We start from the raw sequence: 17,580 nt of genomic DNA, 5'->3' as shown, positions 1-17,580 counted from the left end.
TACAGCAAAGCCTGTACTTAATACCCCCAAGTATTTTTGTTCGAACTTTAAAGACCCTCTTTTGCTAAGCTGTCCTGCTGGGCAGTTGCTTAAGTCAAGCCTTCTCTCACTGATTTCCTCCCAAGCCTTCATTCCAAGCACTTCCACCTTTTCATATGTATGTATATATATCTCCTTACTATATGTTCCATTCTATGCATCTGAAGAAGTGGGCTCTAGCCCACGAAAGCGTATGCTCAAATAAATTTGTTAGTCTCTAAGGTGCCACAAGTACTCCTGTTCTTATTCCAGGCACTGTTTCCAAAATCACCTAATGACTTCAGGAATGATGGCAAACCCCCTAGGTGCTGGTGGAATGCAATTGCAAAAACCCTTCAGGTGGAAGCTGCAGGAGGAAGTCTCGAGTATAATCAGGGCTAGTCCATTCAGATCTTTATAAGGCAGTAATACTAATTGAGACCGAATTGGTCGCACAATGGGTCCCTTTGGCCTTAAACTGCTGAATAACTCTACAAATGAACCTACAAACCATTTTAAAAAACATTATATTTAAAATATATAGAGCCTCATAATTTGGCATTTTCTGTGTTGTAACAAGGCTCGTAAACTTCACAAGCCTAAGGAAAACGATATATCTATTTCTCACTTGATAAAACTTCTTTGTGATATCCAGAGGCACAAGCATAATGATGGGCGTATTAGGGGTTGTCTACAAGGTGCAGCAATGCACACTAATGTGTTGCACATTAATTGGTCTGTGTAAACTCTTCAGAAATCGCACCCCTATAGCGCACATGGCCGCACCATGTGGACACGTGCTTAGAAATACTTAGATGAGCAGATAGAGGCACTTGTGCTGGGTCAAAATGTGAATGCCAATTCAAGGAATTGTTTTCAAAAAGCATTCTTCCTTATAGATGTCTGTGGATTTCTTGTGTGTCTTAGATAGCTACATTCAAATACTAATGAACCAACCTCTGGTCCTGCTATTCTTTCCTGCTCTTTTTAATGGACTTGTCTTGTGGAAGCCATAGCTCCAAAACAGAGCCTACAGTCCTAGCACCACGGTGGCAGTTTTTCTGCTGGACACAAGTGAATGGCAAGTCGTGCGCAAATTTGTGAAAGGGAGGCCTATTCACCTTATCTCAATACTCTGCACGACTCATTGCATCTCTCAGTATGTTGGAAGATCGAGTTCTCTTCAGTGTTACACGGTTACCATAGGCCCAGTCTTGTTGTCCCTTGAGGGACTACACCTTATTCCCATGAACGGTCCCATTGAAGCTTTAAGGACTGCTCATGTAAGGGTTACTGGCTGCCACCCCATATTGTTAATGGTCAGAGCTCTTTAGTCACTTTCAGTTAGCTATCTGCCAGGGGGCTGTGAACTGACTCTGCTTTAAAGATTAAGAAAAACAGAGTTGCCTGAATTTTGGCCATTTCACATTCTGAAACCCAAACCAATCTGTCCTTTAAGATTCACTAATTACTATTTTGTGTACACATTTATATATACAAAATCTGAATCAATATCAGGAAGTGATTTATGCTGCTGGAAATGCATCTACTTAGCTAATACATTGAAGAAAATCCTTTAACGTCCAGTATAATTTTGTCCTTCTCGTAAAAGCAAGGAAACACTCATGTTTTAAAACGAAGGAAGGAAGAGAGGAAATGTGACTACAAATTTTGTAAAAATGGAAACAAAACAAGCCATGGGAATGAAGCGAGGCCTTGCAGATGAGGGACAGAATTACTTTATGTACAATTTGATGAACAGTGATTTTTATAGTGGCCAATGGTCTGTTAAGATATACACAAACCATTGCTGTAGGGTTGTGAGCTGGTTCCTCTTGGTAAAGCTTGCTGAGAAGCAAAAGGTTTGGTTGTTTTTTAATTTCCCCTTGATTTTGTTCGCCTGCAATTTGCAATAACAAAATGTTAGCATCAATACATTGTACTTCAGTAAGTCACTTTTTCACAAAAGGCAGATCTGGAGCAAAACTTTTTAAACTGCCAACTGAGACCTGTGATTCAGTATTTCAACATTGTCTATTTTTTGATGATGCTTATTTCCATTCCAGTTCTTATGATCTGATGATTAACCCAGTGAAGTAATATATAATCATTTAACCTTCCCTTGCCTGTCTTGCAGTAGTCACAGGAAATCTATTCCCAAACCAAAAACAAATCTTCTTTGATAGCAACATAGTGAGTAAAAAAATACTGTAATGTTAGGGTGAATGAATCATAGTAGCGGAGAGGAGAGGAGAGGAAAGTCTAGATTCTTTAATTTTGGGGGAATATGTTTTGCCTGTAAGTAGTTGAACTTTATGTATTTCTTTATTTTAAAGTAAGAAATAGATTAATTATATGAAAGTTAATTGTTTTATTAAACACTAAAGAATGTATTGGAAAAGAAACTGTTCCCAACATCAGTCTTTTTTCTCTTGTGCGCGTGTATTGTGAAATAGGTAAAAGTTGTGAAACTGATGATGGTAGTGTCTGAGAAATGAAACTTATGAGGGTTTTTTTTATTATTGCAGATGTTCTAAAAAATTGACAAATTAAATTTGAGGAAGCAATAAAGTTTTCTGCATTTGTTTCCATTAAAATAAACTGCTAAACACTGCAACTGCATAACTTTATAGTGATTCTAACCTGTATATTGCTATCCAATATACTTATGTAGCTGTGATTTTATTTTAGTTTGGAGTAAAGTATAAAATGTACAGACCATAAACAGATAAAAAGAGTTTAATTTACTCCAACTTAAAATAGTGCTGTCTTTTTTAGTTTTATTTTAAACATAATGAAAAAAACAGGAGACAGAGAATCTTAAACTGAAAATAGTTAACATGAAAAGTAAATAACTAAAGTTGTCTATAACATGGAATATTATACTGTTACTACTGAAAAAAGGCTTCAAAAAAAGAATAAAATGAGCTTTTTACAATTGTCCTTAATTTTTGTAAATCACGCTTTCTGAAATGGGAAATGTTTGTTCCTCTCTGGAAGAAAATATTTTAATTTAAGGTAGGCTGTTCACTTTTTGAATTGTAGGTGATTGTATTAGATTACAAACATCTTTAAAGCTTAAGCATTTACTTCTTTAAAGTAAAATGTTAATTTATATTTATGCTGCTTAGCATAGACTCAAAATCTATCTGTAATTTAGTTATATTATAATTATGTTCTATAAATGTTTTGCTAAATGTTACCTCATAGCTCTTTTGCTAGAGGGTTTGTTTCAAATTCTAACTCATAAACATATAATAGTAAAAATTAAATGCAATCTACTTCCGTTGTAATATAGCACATACCTGGATTTTAATGTCTTATAAAATTAGTTTAAAGATGTATTAAACCTAGTTTAATACAATACTGTGTAAAAACTTTACTTGGTTTAAAGTGCAAGTGTCACTTTAATTCCATGAACATTGTGAAACAGTTGGCAAAATAGGAACTGAAAGTGTCATGCTCATATCGAATTTTGTTATAAAATACCTAGAGCAACATCTTATGAAATTCCTATGCAGAAGGCAGCATTTTCTTTAGTTTATCCTTTCAACAAAGATGTAAATTCTGTTTCTGAAGTAAAATTGGCTTTTAAAACAATACTTTAATAGGCTTTTTCCAACATAAATAAAATTGCCAGTAGGTACGCTTTTAAAACAGTATTTCCATGTTGATCTTCATTAGACCATTGGAGTGGCTGTTTTTTTCCTTCATTTGTGTTGCTCTTAACGTCTTTTATTGGTGGCCGTGTGATCATACTGAAATTTTAAAAGGGTCTCATTTCCTCTCTGCTCATCATGCCTAACTCATGTTAACCTTAGTGGAAGTTGTGTGTGTACTGAGCAAATGAGATCCTCACATGTATCACTTCTCTTACAAGTGCTTATACATTAAACTGTTTCATATTTGTTTTCAATTCAGAAATAATTTTGAAGAAATTTTAGTATGAGAAGCAGCCACCCAGACTAACCAAGAGCAACGTATTTGACATATGAAAAGTTTTGGGCTATCCTACTTCATAGATCAATTGTTATTTACAGCCACAACTTTTCACTGGTGACTAAAATGTAGGTATATTTTTGTGATTATTGTATAACAAGCTGCTTTCTTTAATGCCTAGAATTTCCCTGGTTGCTTTATCCAGAAAGTCTGGCAACACAAAACCCCTTAACATAATTTCTTATAAATAAATGCAAAAATAGAAGATAAAATGGTGGAAAGCATTGATAATCCTGCGGTAGCTTCTCAATTTAGCTAAAAGGCAAGATGGTACCATGAAATGTCTCAAATATGCATTTCCATATAATTAGTATAATAAACTGCTTCTTCTCAGACTCTTTTTTTTTTCCCTTGGGAAGAAAGTTCAAAGCATAAAGATGAGAGTAAAAATATGCAACATTTATAGATACTTTTCCAAATTTAAATTTTTAGTCCCAGTCCCAATGAAGTCACTGGGAGTCTTAAGATTTAAACAGGAGCAGGAATGGGCACTTGTTTGTAACCTATGTGTGGTTTCAATAGCCTGTAAACTTAAAGTAGAAAATAAATTGGAAGGAGTTTTAAATATAACTATTTTATCCTGTTTTATTTGTCAATAGAGTGTGTAGATAGTGGGTTATGAGATGGTGTGTATATATATGAGATGTTGTTACTATTTCTATAGCAAAATTTCCCACTAGAGTATCATAAAATAGAATATCGGATGAGCTCATTTTAAAAAATCCACATAAACACTAAATGCCCCATTCTGGGGGGGTATAAAAATCTGACTTCTTCTTTTTTCTATTTTCTTTAATGTATAGTATTAATTTTTGCTAGTCCTAATTTGGAAGTGTTCTAAAAACAGTTTAAAACAGAAAATTTCAATGATCGCTCTTTCTACAATAATAGAATTTCTAAATTAAGAACTTTTCTCAGAGTATAAAACTCACGTTAAGTAAAGTTGTAGTATGGATTTTAATGGTGACATAATTGTGTTTAAAGAGAAAAACACTTAGGTTAGAACATTAAGCTTTTCACAGTCAGGCAGGTATCTTTAAACCTAAAATTATCATTCCAACTCAAAGAACTCAGTTAATTACGAAGAATCCTCCAATTTTGTTGGTTAAAAAGTGCCATAATTAATGGGTTTTATTTTACTGTAGTTTGGAGAAAAGATGCAATGTTATAGGAAAGATCTTTTTAACAAAGGTGAACAATAAGTGGAATAAATATTAAGTTGCTTAAATATTTAATTTTTTTACTTCAAAAATGTGCGCACACGTGAATCGCATCCATTTGCTTACTTCTGTTGTTCATGAAAAATATTTGCTGTTTATATGTGTTAGCTTATGGTTCTGAAGGTTCTGTTATAATAATGAGAATAAGTTTTAAAAATGTATAGGTTGAATTACATTAGCATATCTAGCCATGAAAGGGGCAGGGGGGTTAATAATCAGTTTTAGGCAAAATGCTTGCTATGAAAGGAGGTTGTGTCTAACAATCTTTGTAACAGAATATAAAAACATACATAATATCTGACTTTTGACAAAATCTTCTTATTAATGTGAACTCCCCCGATTTTAAGCATCCTAATATCAAAGTATTCCCATTTTATATTGTACAGTTTGTTCCAAGCCTGAATAGATGTCTTTGCACATGGATCCACTTAAACAGACCTGTTTTAATTTGAATAACAATTGTATATTCTAGCAGGTTTCTGTTTTACTTCCTACATTTAAATGAAATTAATTTACCTCTGTGGGATTACATTTTATAGTAACTTTTTGATTTTAAAATAGTTATTTTACTGTCTATTTGATAAAGCAACAGACACTCTAAAGTTTATTATGTCAAATGTTTCTCTGACTTTAAAAATCAGAAAGTAAACAGCACATTAAATGACAAAGCTATTGTGTTTTAAGTGACTGAAATCAGTATTTTACAGTCTTATTAGTGATGATTGTAACCATGTTGGTCCCAGGATATTAGAGATAGGACGGGTGAGGTAATATCCTTTATCGGACCAACTTCTGTTGGTGAACGAGACAAGCTTCTGAGCTAAACAGAGCTCCATTCCATTGCAGTCTTAAATTAATTCCATTCTTAATTAAATCCATTCTTAAGAGCTCTGTGTGGCTCAAAAGCGTGTCTCTTTCACCAACAGAAGTTGGTCCGATAAAAGATATTACCTCACCCACCTTGTCTTTTTCTTAGTGATAAAGCATTTAGATTAAGGAATTTGTGGGAAATAGGACAGAACTGTTCACCCCTATCATTTTTATAGACTTTAGTCATTTAAATGCATTATGGCACTGTTCACAGAAATATATTTTGGGGGTAGGCTCCATGCGGTTAGAATAGCTCTGATGCAGAGGGAATATAGGCTTAACATTGACATGATCGCCTTCTTCATTGCGTTTTAAATCTCAGGGGTGAAATCCTAGCTCCAATAACATCAGTAAGAGTTTTGCCATTAACTTTGATGGGGCCTCAGAATCTCAATTGTTGTAGCAACCAGGAGCACATGTTGTTGGAGACCCTGGTTTGAGAGTGTCTTTCCACAGTGGTAGAGACGTGAGGTATTATGGAAATACTGTGTGCTAACCTCACCTTCTGAAAGTACCCTCTACCATCTGTGGACACTGATGATGGCCTTGCGGGGATTAACCTCTTCTGCGTGTATGAGGAGTAGAGCAGTAGTGGAAGCAGCAACTCAAGGGTGTGGAAGGGAAAATATACTAGAAGGGATTATTCTGTAATGGAGTAATCTGTACCCATGTGACATAGTTTGGAAGACTTATGTCTGCAGGAAAAGCTAAAAACTGGTACCTGTAAATGTTCAGAATTTCAACTTGGCTAAACATGATGAATGTTTGGTTCCCTGACGTGTCAAATGTGCTTTCTTGTCTTAACAGCTCTCTAATTACTTGCTTGTAAAATACAAACGCTAGAGGACAGGTTTGAGAATATGAAATTATATGCTGTATGTTGCTTAGAGATGCTTTCATTTCATTTCCATCCTTATTAATGCCCTGCTTCCTTGTTTACAGGACTTTGCCTCCCGAGCTAAACTGGCCGTCCAGAACCTGGTGCAGAAGGTTGGATTCTTTGGCATTTTGGCCTGTGCTTCAGTAAGTTCATTCCAGTAACAAAGTTGGGGGTGTGGGGGGGGGAAGTGTCACAGAAATGTGAATAATCTGTGTGGAATTTATTACTTACCTGCAGTGAAATAACATTAAATTGCCCGTGGCTTGGTCTAGTTTTTAGCAACCCAATTTTAATCTTCACGTTCATCAAACAAGAGCTGTTCTCCATGTTGGGGGAATGGAATGTTGGCGGTGGTAATTATTATTTGTGGAAGCACGAAGGAGCTGCAGTCATGGACCAGAACCCATTGCGCTAGGCGGTATATAAACACAGTACAAAGATGGCCCCTGCCCCCAAGAGCTTAGTGTTTTGTTTCCTTGATGTCTCAGCTCTCATCAAAAACTAAAAACTGAGATGGATTAACAAGGCAGTGAGAACAAAACAAGGGAGATGCATACTTTCAAGGAAGATTTTTAATAAGTTTAAGAAAGCCCCAACAACCCCCCAACTCAGGGCTTCCCTATGAGTTTCAGGATGGCCCGTTGCTATCCACAAGATGCGGTGGTTAGTTATATGGTAAAGCTTGTTACAGTGAAGCCTGATGCTTACTGTGATGTTGCTGCTGCCTAAGAATTGGAAAGATTTATGGTCCAGTGTGCCTCATATTGAAGCTTTCAGCAGAGTAAACAAAGGTATCCTTAAAAGCAAGTTAAATGCCCATAAGCTTCTACTTCATAGCAGGCAGTAGACTCTGTGTTAATCTGTATCGGTCTTGTCTAATGCAAGAGCGTGCCATGTTGCCCACTGTCCTGTGACTAGGGTGTAAGCAGGCCTGCCCCTCCTATCCTGGTTCCGTAGAGAGTGAACCAGTTCTGATTTCTGGGGATTAGTCATAAAGAACCTGTATCCTGGTTTGTTATGACTGGTTTGGGCACTACCCCCGGGTCCTGATAAAACCTTGTTTTCATTTCTGTAGATGTCTATGACGTACCTGGGCTAATAGTTCTCCGCACTTCTACATTTTAAACAAGAAGCAGGAATAGAAACATCCCCCACATGCGGAAGACTGTTTATGCAAAACACACAACCAGATTAAAATGGTCACCCACAGTGATTCCCAAAAATGTGTCCACAAGACATTCCCTCAGCTCACCCTACCCTAAGAAGCCTGAGAGAGCAAATGGACTAAGGAAAGGGAGTGAATCGTAAAGTCACAGCCCTCTAGCAGCCTCCTGCCTTCTAAACCAGGGGGCTGTTGGTTCGAGCACCTCCGCTAAAGGCTATGGTGATACCCTTACACAGGGGAAGCAAAAGTAGCAACGTCTCACACCTTGTAGGGTTTTAATCCAGCACCTTAAAATTCCCTCTGAAAGCAAACTGGAAGCTGTTAGGGAGACAGGGTTTTTTGTTTTTGTCTCCCTGCTGTTGCTGACAGATGTGATTATTGGTGGGGGTGCATTGCGTATCCCAGTTCGGACCTGTTGCCATCCTTCTGCACCCTCTGTGAGCCTAGCTTCTTTATTAGCTTCCAGAACTTCAGAGATGGCAAATAATATTTGTAAAAGTTAGGGCCCTTACATTTACTTGCAAAGATCAATCTGATTACAGTTTCTGGCATGGCCCTCATTATCATGTAGGTGGCAAACTCCTTCCAGTTTGTTAAGCAGTCAATTATTTTTTGTCAAGGTCCAAATTTCTTCATCCAGGTATAGTCAAGGGCCAGACTCCTGAGAAAATAATATCTCCCGCTTCCCCCTCCCCCCCAAAGTAAATAAAAAGATATAGGGGTCCGTTCAAAAGTATCTGGCAGTCCAGATTTGGCGTGCAGTCCACCTATTGACTGTCCCTTGTGTAGAGCTAGATCACTGAGCTGAATTATGCTCAATAAAGCTCTCAAATTAGTAAGCCTTTGTCAGGTCTGACTCATCATTCTGCAGTCACTATCTCGTGAGACGTTACCGAATAGCGTAATGTGTCTGCTTTGTTTAATGAGAAAAACAATTTTAAAATGGTAGATGACTTATCAGAGCAGTTAGACTGGGTAAAATGTGGATATCGGGAAAACAGGAGCATATGTAAACATGGGGGGAGGATGTTACTTAGTAATGCTTTGGCTTAATGTTCAGTCATTTTCTTAGTGTGATGCAGTATTACCAACTAAGGTGCATTGTATTAAATGTGAGTTAGCCTATCAGCTCAGTCTGCTTGTGCCGTACAGTATGCTATTTGTTTTCATGCATGTGGAAATTCCCGATGACTCTAGTGTACACTAAGTGATGAATTCCTTTTTAAAATGTAATTTTTGAATTTTGCTTATGAAAACATTACAAAGAGAGCATGATATGAACTTCTCATGGGCAATGCTTCAAGGAAGACATTGGATAATTCTAGGGAGGCATGCTTTGTTCCCTGTGTTGACCAAAATCATTGCGCACAACAGAGACTCCTTGCATTCTTTCATTCCCACCACTGGCTCCCTGTGTGCCATCTTCTCATCCCTCTCTATTTCAGGGACTCCCTGAGTCTCCCCATACCAGGGACTCTGTGTCTCCTCCCTCGCCCTGCCTTGCCACATGCAAGGGGCTCTGCGTGCATTTCTCTTTCTCCCCATCATTCTTACTACTTTTTGTTTTCTGGCTGGGAGATAAGTCACTCAGGGTCTTAACATTGTAAACTGTATTGGGAAGATAGGCAGAGTTGACATGGGGGGTGGAGACGGAGATGCCATTGTGCAGAGTTCCAAAATTATCACATTAGAGACACACTCAATTCCATATTTGTGTCAAAAGCCTCACAAGCTCAGCCAGCAGGGCTGATTAGCCACAGTTTTATTCAATGGCAATTTGAAATGAAGCATTGCCACTATCCTGAAGATAATTCCTGCAGCTCCTATCTTGAGGAAGCTGCAGCCACTTGGCCATAAATAGTATTTGCCCAGTGTTCCCAAGTTATTCTGTTGTTGGACAGGACTATGCTCACAGTTGGGCAAACCCTGGGGAGTCTGACAGTCTTCACTAGGGAAAAAAAGCATGCTTTTAACTTGTTTGTTAATTTGTAACCCTAGTATGGACACTGCAATCTGTAGCTTTAACACCTAGAATAAACCTCAACCAGCTAAGGTGTTAAAATTATAAATTACCATGTCTGTATTAGAATTTTAACACATTAGCTAACGCATGTTAAAAACATACACATTTTCCTAGTAAAGACAAGGTCATAGCAGAATGATCCTAGCCTGTGGTATCCGCTATCCCTACCTAACCTCCAAAGACTACCCACCATTGGATTCCATTAATAGCAATTTATTTGGCAACCTAGCAACTAACTAGCCCTTTACCAGTACTTTGAGCCCAGATAGCTTGTCTAGATCTGTGAGGGCTCTCCAGTTTATGAACAGAATGGCAAAAGCAGCCCTAAGAGATCCTTATGGTAGGCCAGTGAGGATTTCACATCCTGTGGTTAGCTTTTTCTGGCGTCCCTCCATACTCATTTTGGGTATGTCTAGATTAGGATAAAAGGAGTGTTAAGACAGCACATGTTAGCAACATATTTTAACACCCTAACGTAGGCAGGTCAACTTGTATTTTAACAGGTGTTAGCTGGTTGAGAGGAACCCTAGGTTTCCCCTAGTTAATGCATGTTCAGATACAACTTACCCCATCTATGCTATGGTTTTCATGTAGGGCTGTCAAACAGTTTAAAGAAATAATCGCAATTAATCACAGTTTTAATCTACAAATGTAGGGTTTTTTTTAATATAACTGCACGCAAAAAACCAAAACAATGTAAAACTTTAGCGCCGACAAGTCCACTCAGTCCTACTTCTTGTTCAGCCAATTGCTAAGACAAACAAATTTGTTTACATTTACAGGAGATAATGCTGCCCACTTCTTAAGTACAATGTCACCTGAAAGTGAGAACAGGCGTTTGTATGGCACCATTGTAGCCAGCGTTGCAAGATTTTTGTGTGTCAGATAGGCTAAACATTTGTATACCCATCCATGCTTCAACTTGTAGGCACTAAAGTGATGATAATAATTTTACATTTGTAAGCTTCACTTTCACGATAGAGATTGCACTACCATACTTGTATGAGGTGAATTGAAAAATATTATTTCTTGTTTCTTTTTTACAGTGCAAATATTTGTAATAATTAATGTAAAGTTAGCACTGTACACTTTGTATTCTGTATTGTAACTGAAATCGGTATATTTGAAAATGTAGAAAAACATCCAAAAATATTTATAATAAATGTAAATTGGTATTCTAGTATTGTTTAACAGTGTGATTAAAACTGCAATTAATTGTGACTTTTTTTTAATCTAGTTAATTTGTTTTGCGTTAATCGCTTGTTTTCATGTAATAGTTACAGTGTATTGGGTAATGTGATTAAAAAAAAACACCTTATAGACTAGTGTAGACTTGTTTTGTGAGAGAAATACATCTCTGTAATAGGTAAATCCAGTTAGTAGCTTTCTATAAGTAAGATAGTTATTAGTGTGGTCAAGATGCAGCTTAAGCAAAGATGGGCATGAGTGGATACCATTTGATGTGTCTTGCCTTTTTAGGAAAGTATTGGGTGCTCATATGAACTTCTAATTTAACTTGGAATTACTAGTCTGTAACAACTTGTTAAATGTTAACCATATATTAAAACTTGAAATCTTAAATGTCACTTTTATAGCTCTCTCAGTATCTAATTTGCCTATATTTATTTGTTCACATAACAGAACAGGGAAAGCAGAAATACTGTGGGAAAATAGCAGTGTAATTCACTGCTACTGTAAGCAAAACATCCTTGTGTGTTTACTCGTATCTGACAGATGCAGTATGCTGTGGGCTGTATGTTAAGTATCATGTCTTGGAATCAGTTGGTCTTTTCTTAGTGTTATGATCCCTTCTCTAAAATGTTCTTGAAATTAAATAAAAATTCAAGGAAAGAGTTTAACAGTAAAGAAATCCTTTAATTTTTAATGAAATACTTTTGTTCTTTAAATAAATATCTTTGCTTTTTATTTATGACTATAAATACCAGGGTTTTTATGCCTTTCAGATAGAAATAATTACAGATCATTTTGAGCACTGACTCACACGAGCAACGTGCTTGTCAGGGAGAGAATTTGATATATCACTCAAACTGTTCGCTGTGTTTTCTATGCTTTTCATATGGAAAACGTCTGTTACTCTTTTATCCTCAGATTAAAAGAATAGCAATCGGAGTGGAATTGTCTGGGACATTGTCTAACTGAAGCTTAATTATTTAAGTTATGGGCTATAAAATTAACATTTTTGTGTGTATTAAGGCACGATTTTGGGATGGTTTTGGGGAAGGGGGGAGGAGTTCATTTTTCAAAGTTAGAGATATTAAGTAAAGTGAATGTAATGTTGAGTTCTGGTTCTTTTTTCTTTCCCTTATACTTCATAGATTCCAAATCCTCTGTTTGACCTGGCAGGGATAACATGTGGCCACTTTCTGGTTCCCTTTTGGACCTTCTTTGGCGCAACCTTAATTGGGAAAGCAATAATTAAAATGCACATCCAGGCAAGTACATGTTACACCTCTTATAAAACACCGGGGAGGATTTGTTTTAAGTCTGAGCTGCACCATTATCTCTGCAGTATTTCAGTGAGCTGTGATGACCCCTTCCTGACTCACTGTGATGAAAATTCATTTGGTGCAACAGATTTAAAAGAAAGGTTCTGTTAGAGTTACTGTACTCAAAACTTGGGCAACTAAATAATCTATGGCTATAAACTCACCGCCTACACCACTCAGGAAATTGGTGGTTAGCCAAGTTATTTACCACGGGTTTTTACCAGATGGAAAAGGCTTCATACTCATAATGAACTTACCTTTTTGGTAACACACATGCATGTTCGTTTTCAGAGAGCGCTGGAATGAGCGTTTATCAGTCAGGAAGTATTTTTAAATGTTCACTTTCACTTGAGTTAAAGTCTTAAAGAAAATCCCAATCCTTTCATCCCACTGATGCGTGGTCTCTGCTGAAGCCAACCTGGGGGCATGTGTTTGGACACCTTGGCCATTATTTTCAAAAGTCACTGGTAACTGAGACACTTCAAAGGGGACTGATTTTCAGAGAACAGGTACTTAATATTTTCTGAAAATGAAGCCCTTTCAATGAATCACTAGTCGCTTCTGAAAATGTTGATCCTAGCTTTTAAAGTAACTGGAGGAGCTTCTCACCATTCTGTTCAATGCAAGATAAATTGGTATTGTATTCAGTTACATTATAGTTATTGGTGATGCTACAGCTGGATATATGATGTGTCCCCAACTATGTCACCTGCTTTGTAATCACTAGAACAAATGTCTTTTGATTCAGCATCCCTAGTACTAATGCACTGACCACAGTTGTATAGCTTGAAAATCTTTATTGTTATTTCATTAAAGTAATGATAGTGGGTGGCTGCATGAGATTACTTCTTCAATACACCCAACCAAAAGGATCTCATCCCAGACCAGAACTCCTGTTAAAGGGGTATTCCTTCCATCTTATTTTATCTGCCTTTCTATCCTACTTTGCATAGTCTTAAAATGGAGGCCAATTCGTGGGTCAGAAATCTTGATGTTGAGTTTATTGTGAAAAGACTTGCATTGGTCAATGCCATTTTTGCCTTCCCTGGAATTTTGTATTTAACTGAGATGTGTATAGTTAAGCTTTATTTATTCTGACTTGGAAAAGACTAAAAATAAAATAGTATCTTTGGGAAGTAATTCCCAAGATCTTTTTTTAATCTGTACAGTGAAATTAATTTGAAGAGTTTGCTGTTCTCCATTGCTTTGCAGTATAATTTCCAGTGATCTACACTGGATAGTGAAAGCAACAAATATTCCCAGTACCTTGTGCACTTACTTGGTAAACCCTTTCACATCATAAATGTGTTTAGCTATTAGAATTACATTTTGTGTATTGTTTTCTTTCAAGCAAATTGTGCAATAATCTGGATTTTGTAGTGATCTTGCTGTAAATTGGAATTTTAGGAAATGCAGTGGTCGTGGAAAAGAGTTAGAATAAAATTAGAAAGAAAGCCAGCGAGTCCATAAGCAGTTATAGTTGCATTTAATTGGCCCTTTTAATCTGGACCATTGAATCAAAGTTTTATTAATTTCCTTATTCAGAGCCCAGTTAATTCACCTCTCATCATCCACTGTAGTGGAGACTGTATAAACACTATGTATCATCTCACCTACAATCTGTAAAAGGGCAAGCTATCAAATCTGACAAAAATGGGATTAACAATGGCTACATTAACAGAATTTTAACTGTAGCAAGTAGAGGAATACAATTATCATGAGGCTTTGGATTTATCCTGTAAGGCATTTTATCTACTTCCGGTCACCTTTCTGTCACTGAAATACATTCTTATTTTAATTTTTTAATTTTCACTATCTAGGGCAATCGTCTCAACCAGGTCACTGCCTCTAAAGGGAGAAATAGTCTAATTTTCAAAGGCAAATTTGGATACCCATGGTCTCATTTATTTTGTCCCTAACTTGGTAGGTCTTTGTTCCTTACATTGCCCTTCTAGGGGATAAAGTCTTGGAACCAAAAAGATTCACTATCTTTCACTACCATGAAATTTTGAATTTTATCTACCCAAATGTATGTTTATAATGGGGACATAAATTTGTCTTTCTGCACAGAGATGAGTGTTTATTATCCATGAAAACACTGGTGGAGTTGTGACCTCGAGCTTCTGGGAATTTAGGTTTAGGGAGGATGTGAAATGGTTAGCAACACAGGCTGGAAAAACATTGCAAGAAATGAAATGTATGAGGAAATAGAATAACAGTTTAAAAGCAACTAGCACTTATCTGTTCTGCTTCTTTCATTGAAAAGGATGATATTGAAAAACAATGATGCTGAAAGAAAAGTTAAGGGAAAATTATCTGTAAGTGCAGAAGAGGCCATTTAATTGGAAAGGAACATAAGTTGTACTCCATTGTCCTTGCTTCCCTTTTGATTAAACATTTCTCTAACTGATGTTTTCCTTCCTACAGAAACTTTTCGTAATTATAACATTCAGCAAACATATAGTGCAGCAGATGGTGTCCCTAATAGGGTGAGTAATTCTATAACTGACTAATACCTTCAGTGTTTGAGTGGAAAAATACTAAGGAGTCTAGTATGCTGAAAGTCAACTTTCTGCTAGAGGAGGCAATGCTTTACTCTACCCCGACATAACGCTCTTCGGGAGCCAAAAAATCTTACCGCGTTATAGGTAAAACTGCGTTATATTGAACTTGCTTTGATCCGCTGGAACACACAGCGCCCCTCCCCCCCCCGAGCACTGCTTTACCACGTTATATCCGAATTTGTGTTATATCGGGTCGCGTTATATCGGAGTAGAGGTGTATGTACATACCATGTTATTATTATGAATTAGTGACACTGCTAGCTGAAGATCTGCAGTATAATCTGGTGGCTTTCTGTGATGATATATTGTGACTCCTTATTAGAAAATTAATGAACCGTCACTACTTACAATACATAGTGTTCACATGTAGCTTAAAGGTGGAGGCCCCTAGAAGAGACATTCCATATATTTTATTATATGAAATACCTTATAAAATGTTAGGATGAAAACCTGGGCATAGCATTGTAATCTTCTCTATTACAAACATTTTTTTTTTCATTAGAGAAAGTTGCAAGCTGTTTAGGGGTAAACTGTTCCTATTTTGAGAAAATACCTGTCTTTTTCCAGACTAGTGTGTTTCTTAGGAAATGATTCAGACTTGTTTTAAGCTCAGATTTGATTTAAAATGTCAGGGGAAGTAGAGCAAGAACACATGTAATACCCAGTTTAAAAAAAAAAAAAAATTTAAAATACAGTGTATGAATGTATTGGCATGATGGGATTTAATACTGATTGAAAAGTATATTTAATCAAGCGCTGAATTTCACCATGTCACTTGGGAGATTTACCAATTCAGTCAAAAATGCTGTATAATTTCAAGAGCCCAAGTCAATCTGAACATCCTTTATTGGCAATTTAAGTAATATGTTCCCAATACACAGCATTAAGCGGTGTATAAAACTACTTGAATTACAAACAAAATATGCAGTTAATTTGTCTCAATATATGTATTGCATCACTAAATTGTGCTTAACTGTGTGCTCAAAGACAAATGTTGCAGACTTTTTTAATATATTGTTTAGACTGCTCTGACATTAGAAGAGGTGGTTTTCATTTTTATTAAACAGTGGTTTAAATGTAGTATTTGATCTGATGTCTGATATACATCCGGTGTTAACAATCTGATTTCAAAATCAATTCTAAAGATGAGTTTTTACTTGCTCCTTAAGGACTTTCACTCACTTTTGAGGACACATGATTGATAGCCAGGACTTTTTTTGTTGTCTAATCGTTAACTACTTCTTTAGTATATAAAAATATTAGTCTCAAGAAGAGTTTCTGGATAGGAATGTCTGGAAATAATTGCTATTGAAATATGTAAACTTGAAGTAGTAATGTTATACAAAGAAATAGGAGGGTCTGATGCAACATTCTTGGGCACTTCACTGATGGAACAGATCTGATTTTATTGCTTCCTGAGTTTCTCATTAGGAGTCTGGATTGTAACAAACTTCAAAATGAATGTTTTGTTTTGAATATTCCTTTTAAAAAAAATTCTACTGGTTAGAAATCATTAATTGTCTTTTTGACATTAGCTACTCAAAGCTGATTTGCTTTTTATCTTTGATCAACACTACTGCTGAGTAAGGTATATTTCCAAAGACTTCCTCAAATGCAATCTTTGGGCCAAAGCTAGTTTTTTCTTACTTCATCTGTCTTGGAGACTTTTGAACATATTCACAGGATTTCCGCTGGCTTCAGATTTTTATTAGACAGTTGATGTCAGAATTCAAAAATGTTCTTGGGAGACAGTAAGTTTTTTGGAATGTCCCAGTATCCTTGACTTTTCTCAAACACAGTCTGCTAGCATTACCTCATCAATTTCTCTCTAGAGTAGCATATAAAGCACTTAAGCAACAGCTTGCATTAGAAGTTCTCAATCATTATTAAGTACAAAGAGAATACTCAATGATCAGTAACATTAACCTTTTTAATCACATTTATGCCATTAGTTTGACTTAAGATAGTTTGTAATTCCTAGATGTTGCCTTTTGCAAAACAGTGTCTAACCAGAAAGATTTTTTTAAAAGAAAATTGATGTACAGGATCACCAAAGCCTAGATGGAAGATTAAGTTGAACTGTAAGGAGAGAATTATTAACGTCCTTGAAATTGTTGCGATTTTATGCACTAGACCATATTCTCTTTGATAAATAGATGAGTCTTAATCTTTAATGAAAAACAGAACTCTGTGCAATTCTTTTCCTTAGGATTGCAGTTGTTTACTATATTACCAGAGTCTGTGTTCATTGTATCTTGAACTTGCAAAACCATCCCTTTAATACAGTTCAGGGTGCTTTGGTTTCACAATTTTATTTTGTAGAAAGTTTTTCTT

The 17,580-nt window shown here is 36.3% G+C and overlaps 1 protein-coding gene across 6 annotated transcripts in view; it reads left to right on the top strand.

Annotated features, from left to right (window-relative positions):
• VMP1 (vacuole membrane protein 1) overlaps nucleotides 1-17,580 on the top strand; it is an 87,101-nt gene that overhangs the window by 55,453 nt on the left and 14,068 nt on the right. For all 6 annotated transcript variants that reach the window (XM_044993471.1, XM_044993474.1, XM_044993469.1 and 3 more), the window contains 3 exons: nucleotides 7,050-7,130; nucleotides 12,512-12,628; nucleotides 15,110-15,171. In XM_044993471.1, coding sequence (XP_044849406.1) covers nucleotides 7,050-7,130; nucleotides 12,512-12,628; nucleotides 15,110-15,171 — 260 coding nt within the window. The remainder of the gene's footprint in view (nucleotides 1-7,049; nucleotides 7,131-12,511; nucleotides 12,629-15,109; nucleotides 15,172-17,580) is intronic.

Source organism: Mauremys mutica, chromosome 19 (assembly GCF_020497125.1).
Source record: "Mauremys mutica isolate MM-2020 ecotype Southern chromosome 19, ASM2049712v1, whole genome shotgun sequence".
Classification (NCBI taxonomy): Eukaryota; Metazoa; Chordata; order Testudines; family Geoemydidae; genus Mauremys; species Mauremys mutica.
Note: the sequence above shows the minus strand (reverse complement) of the source record. Positions and strands in the feature narration are given on the sequence as shown.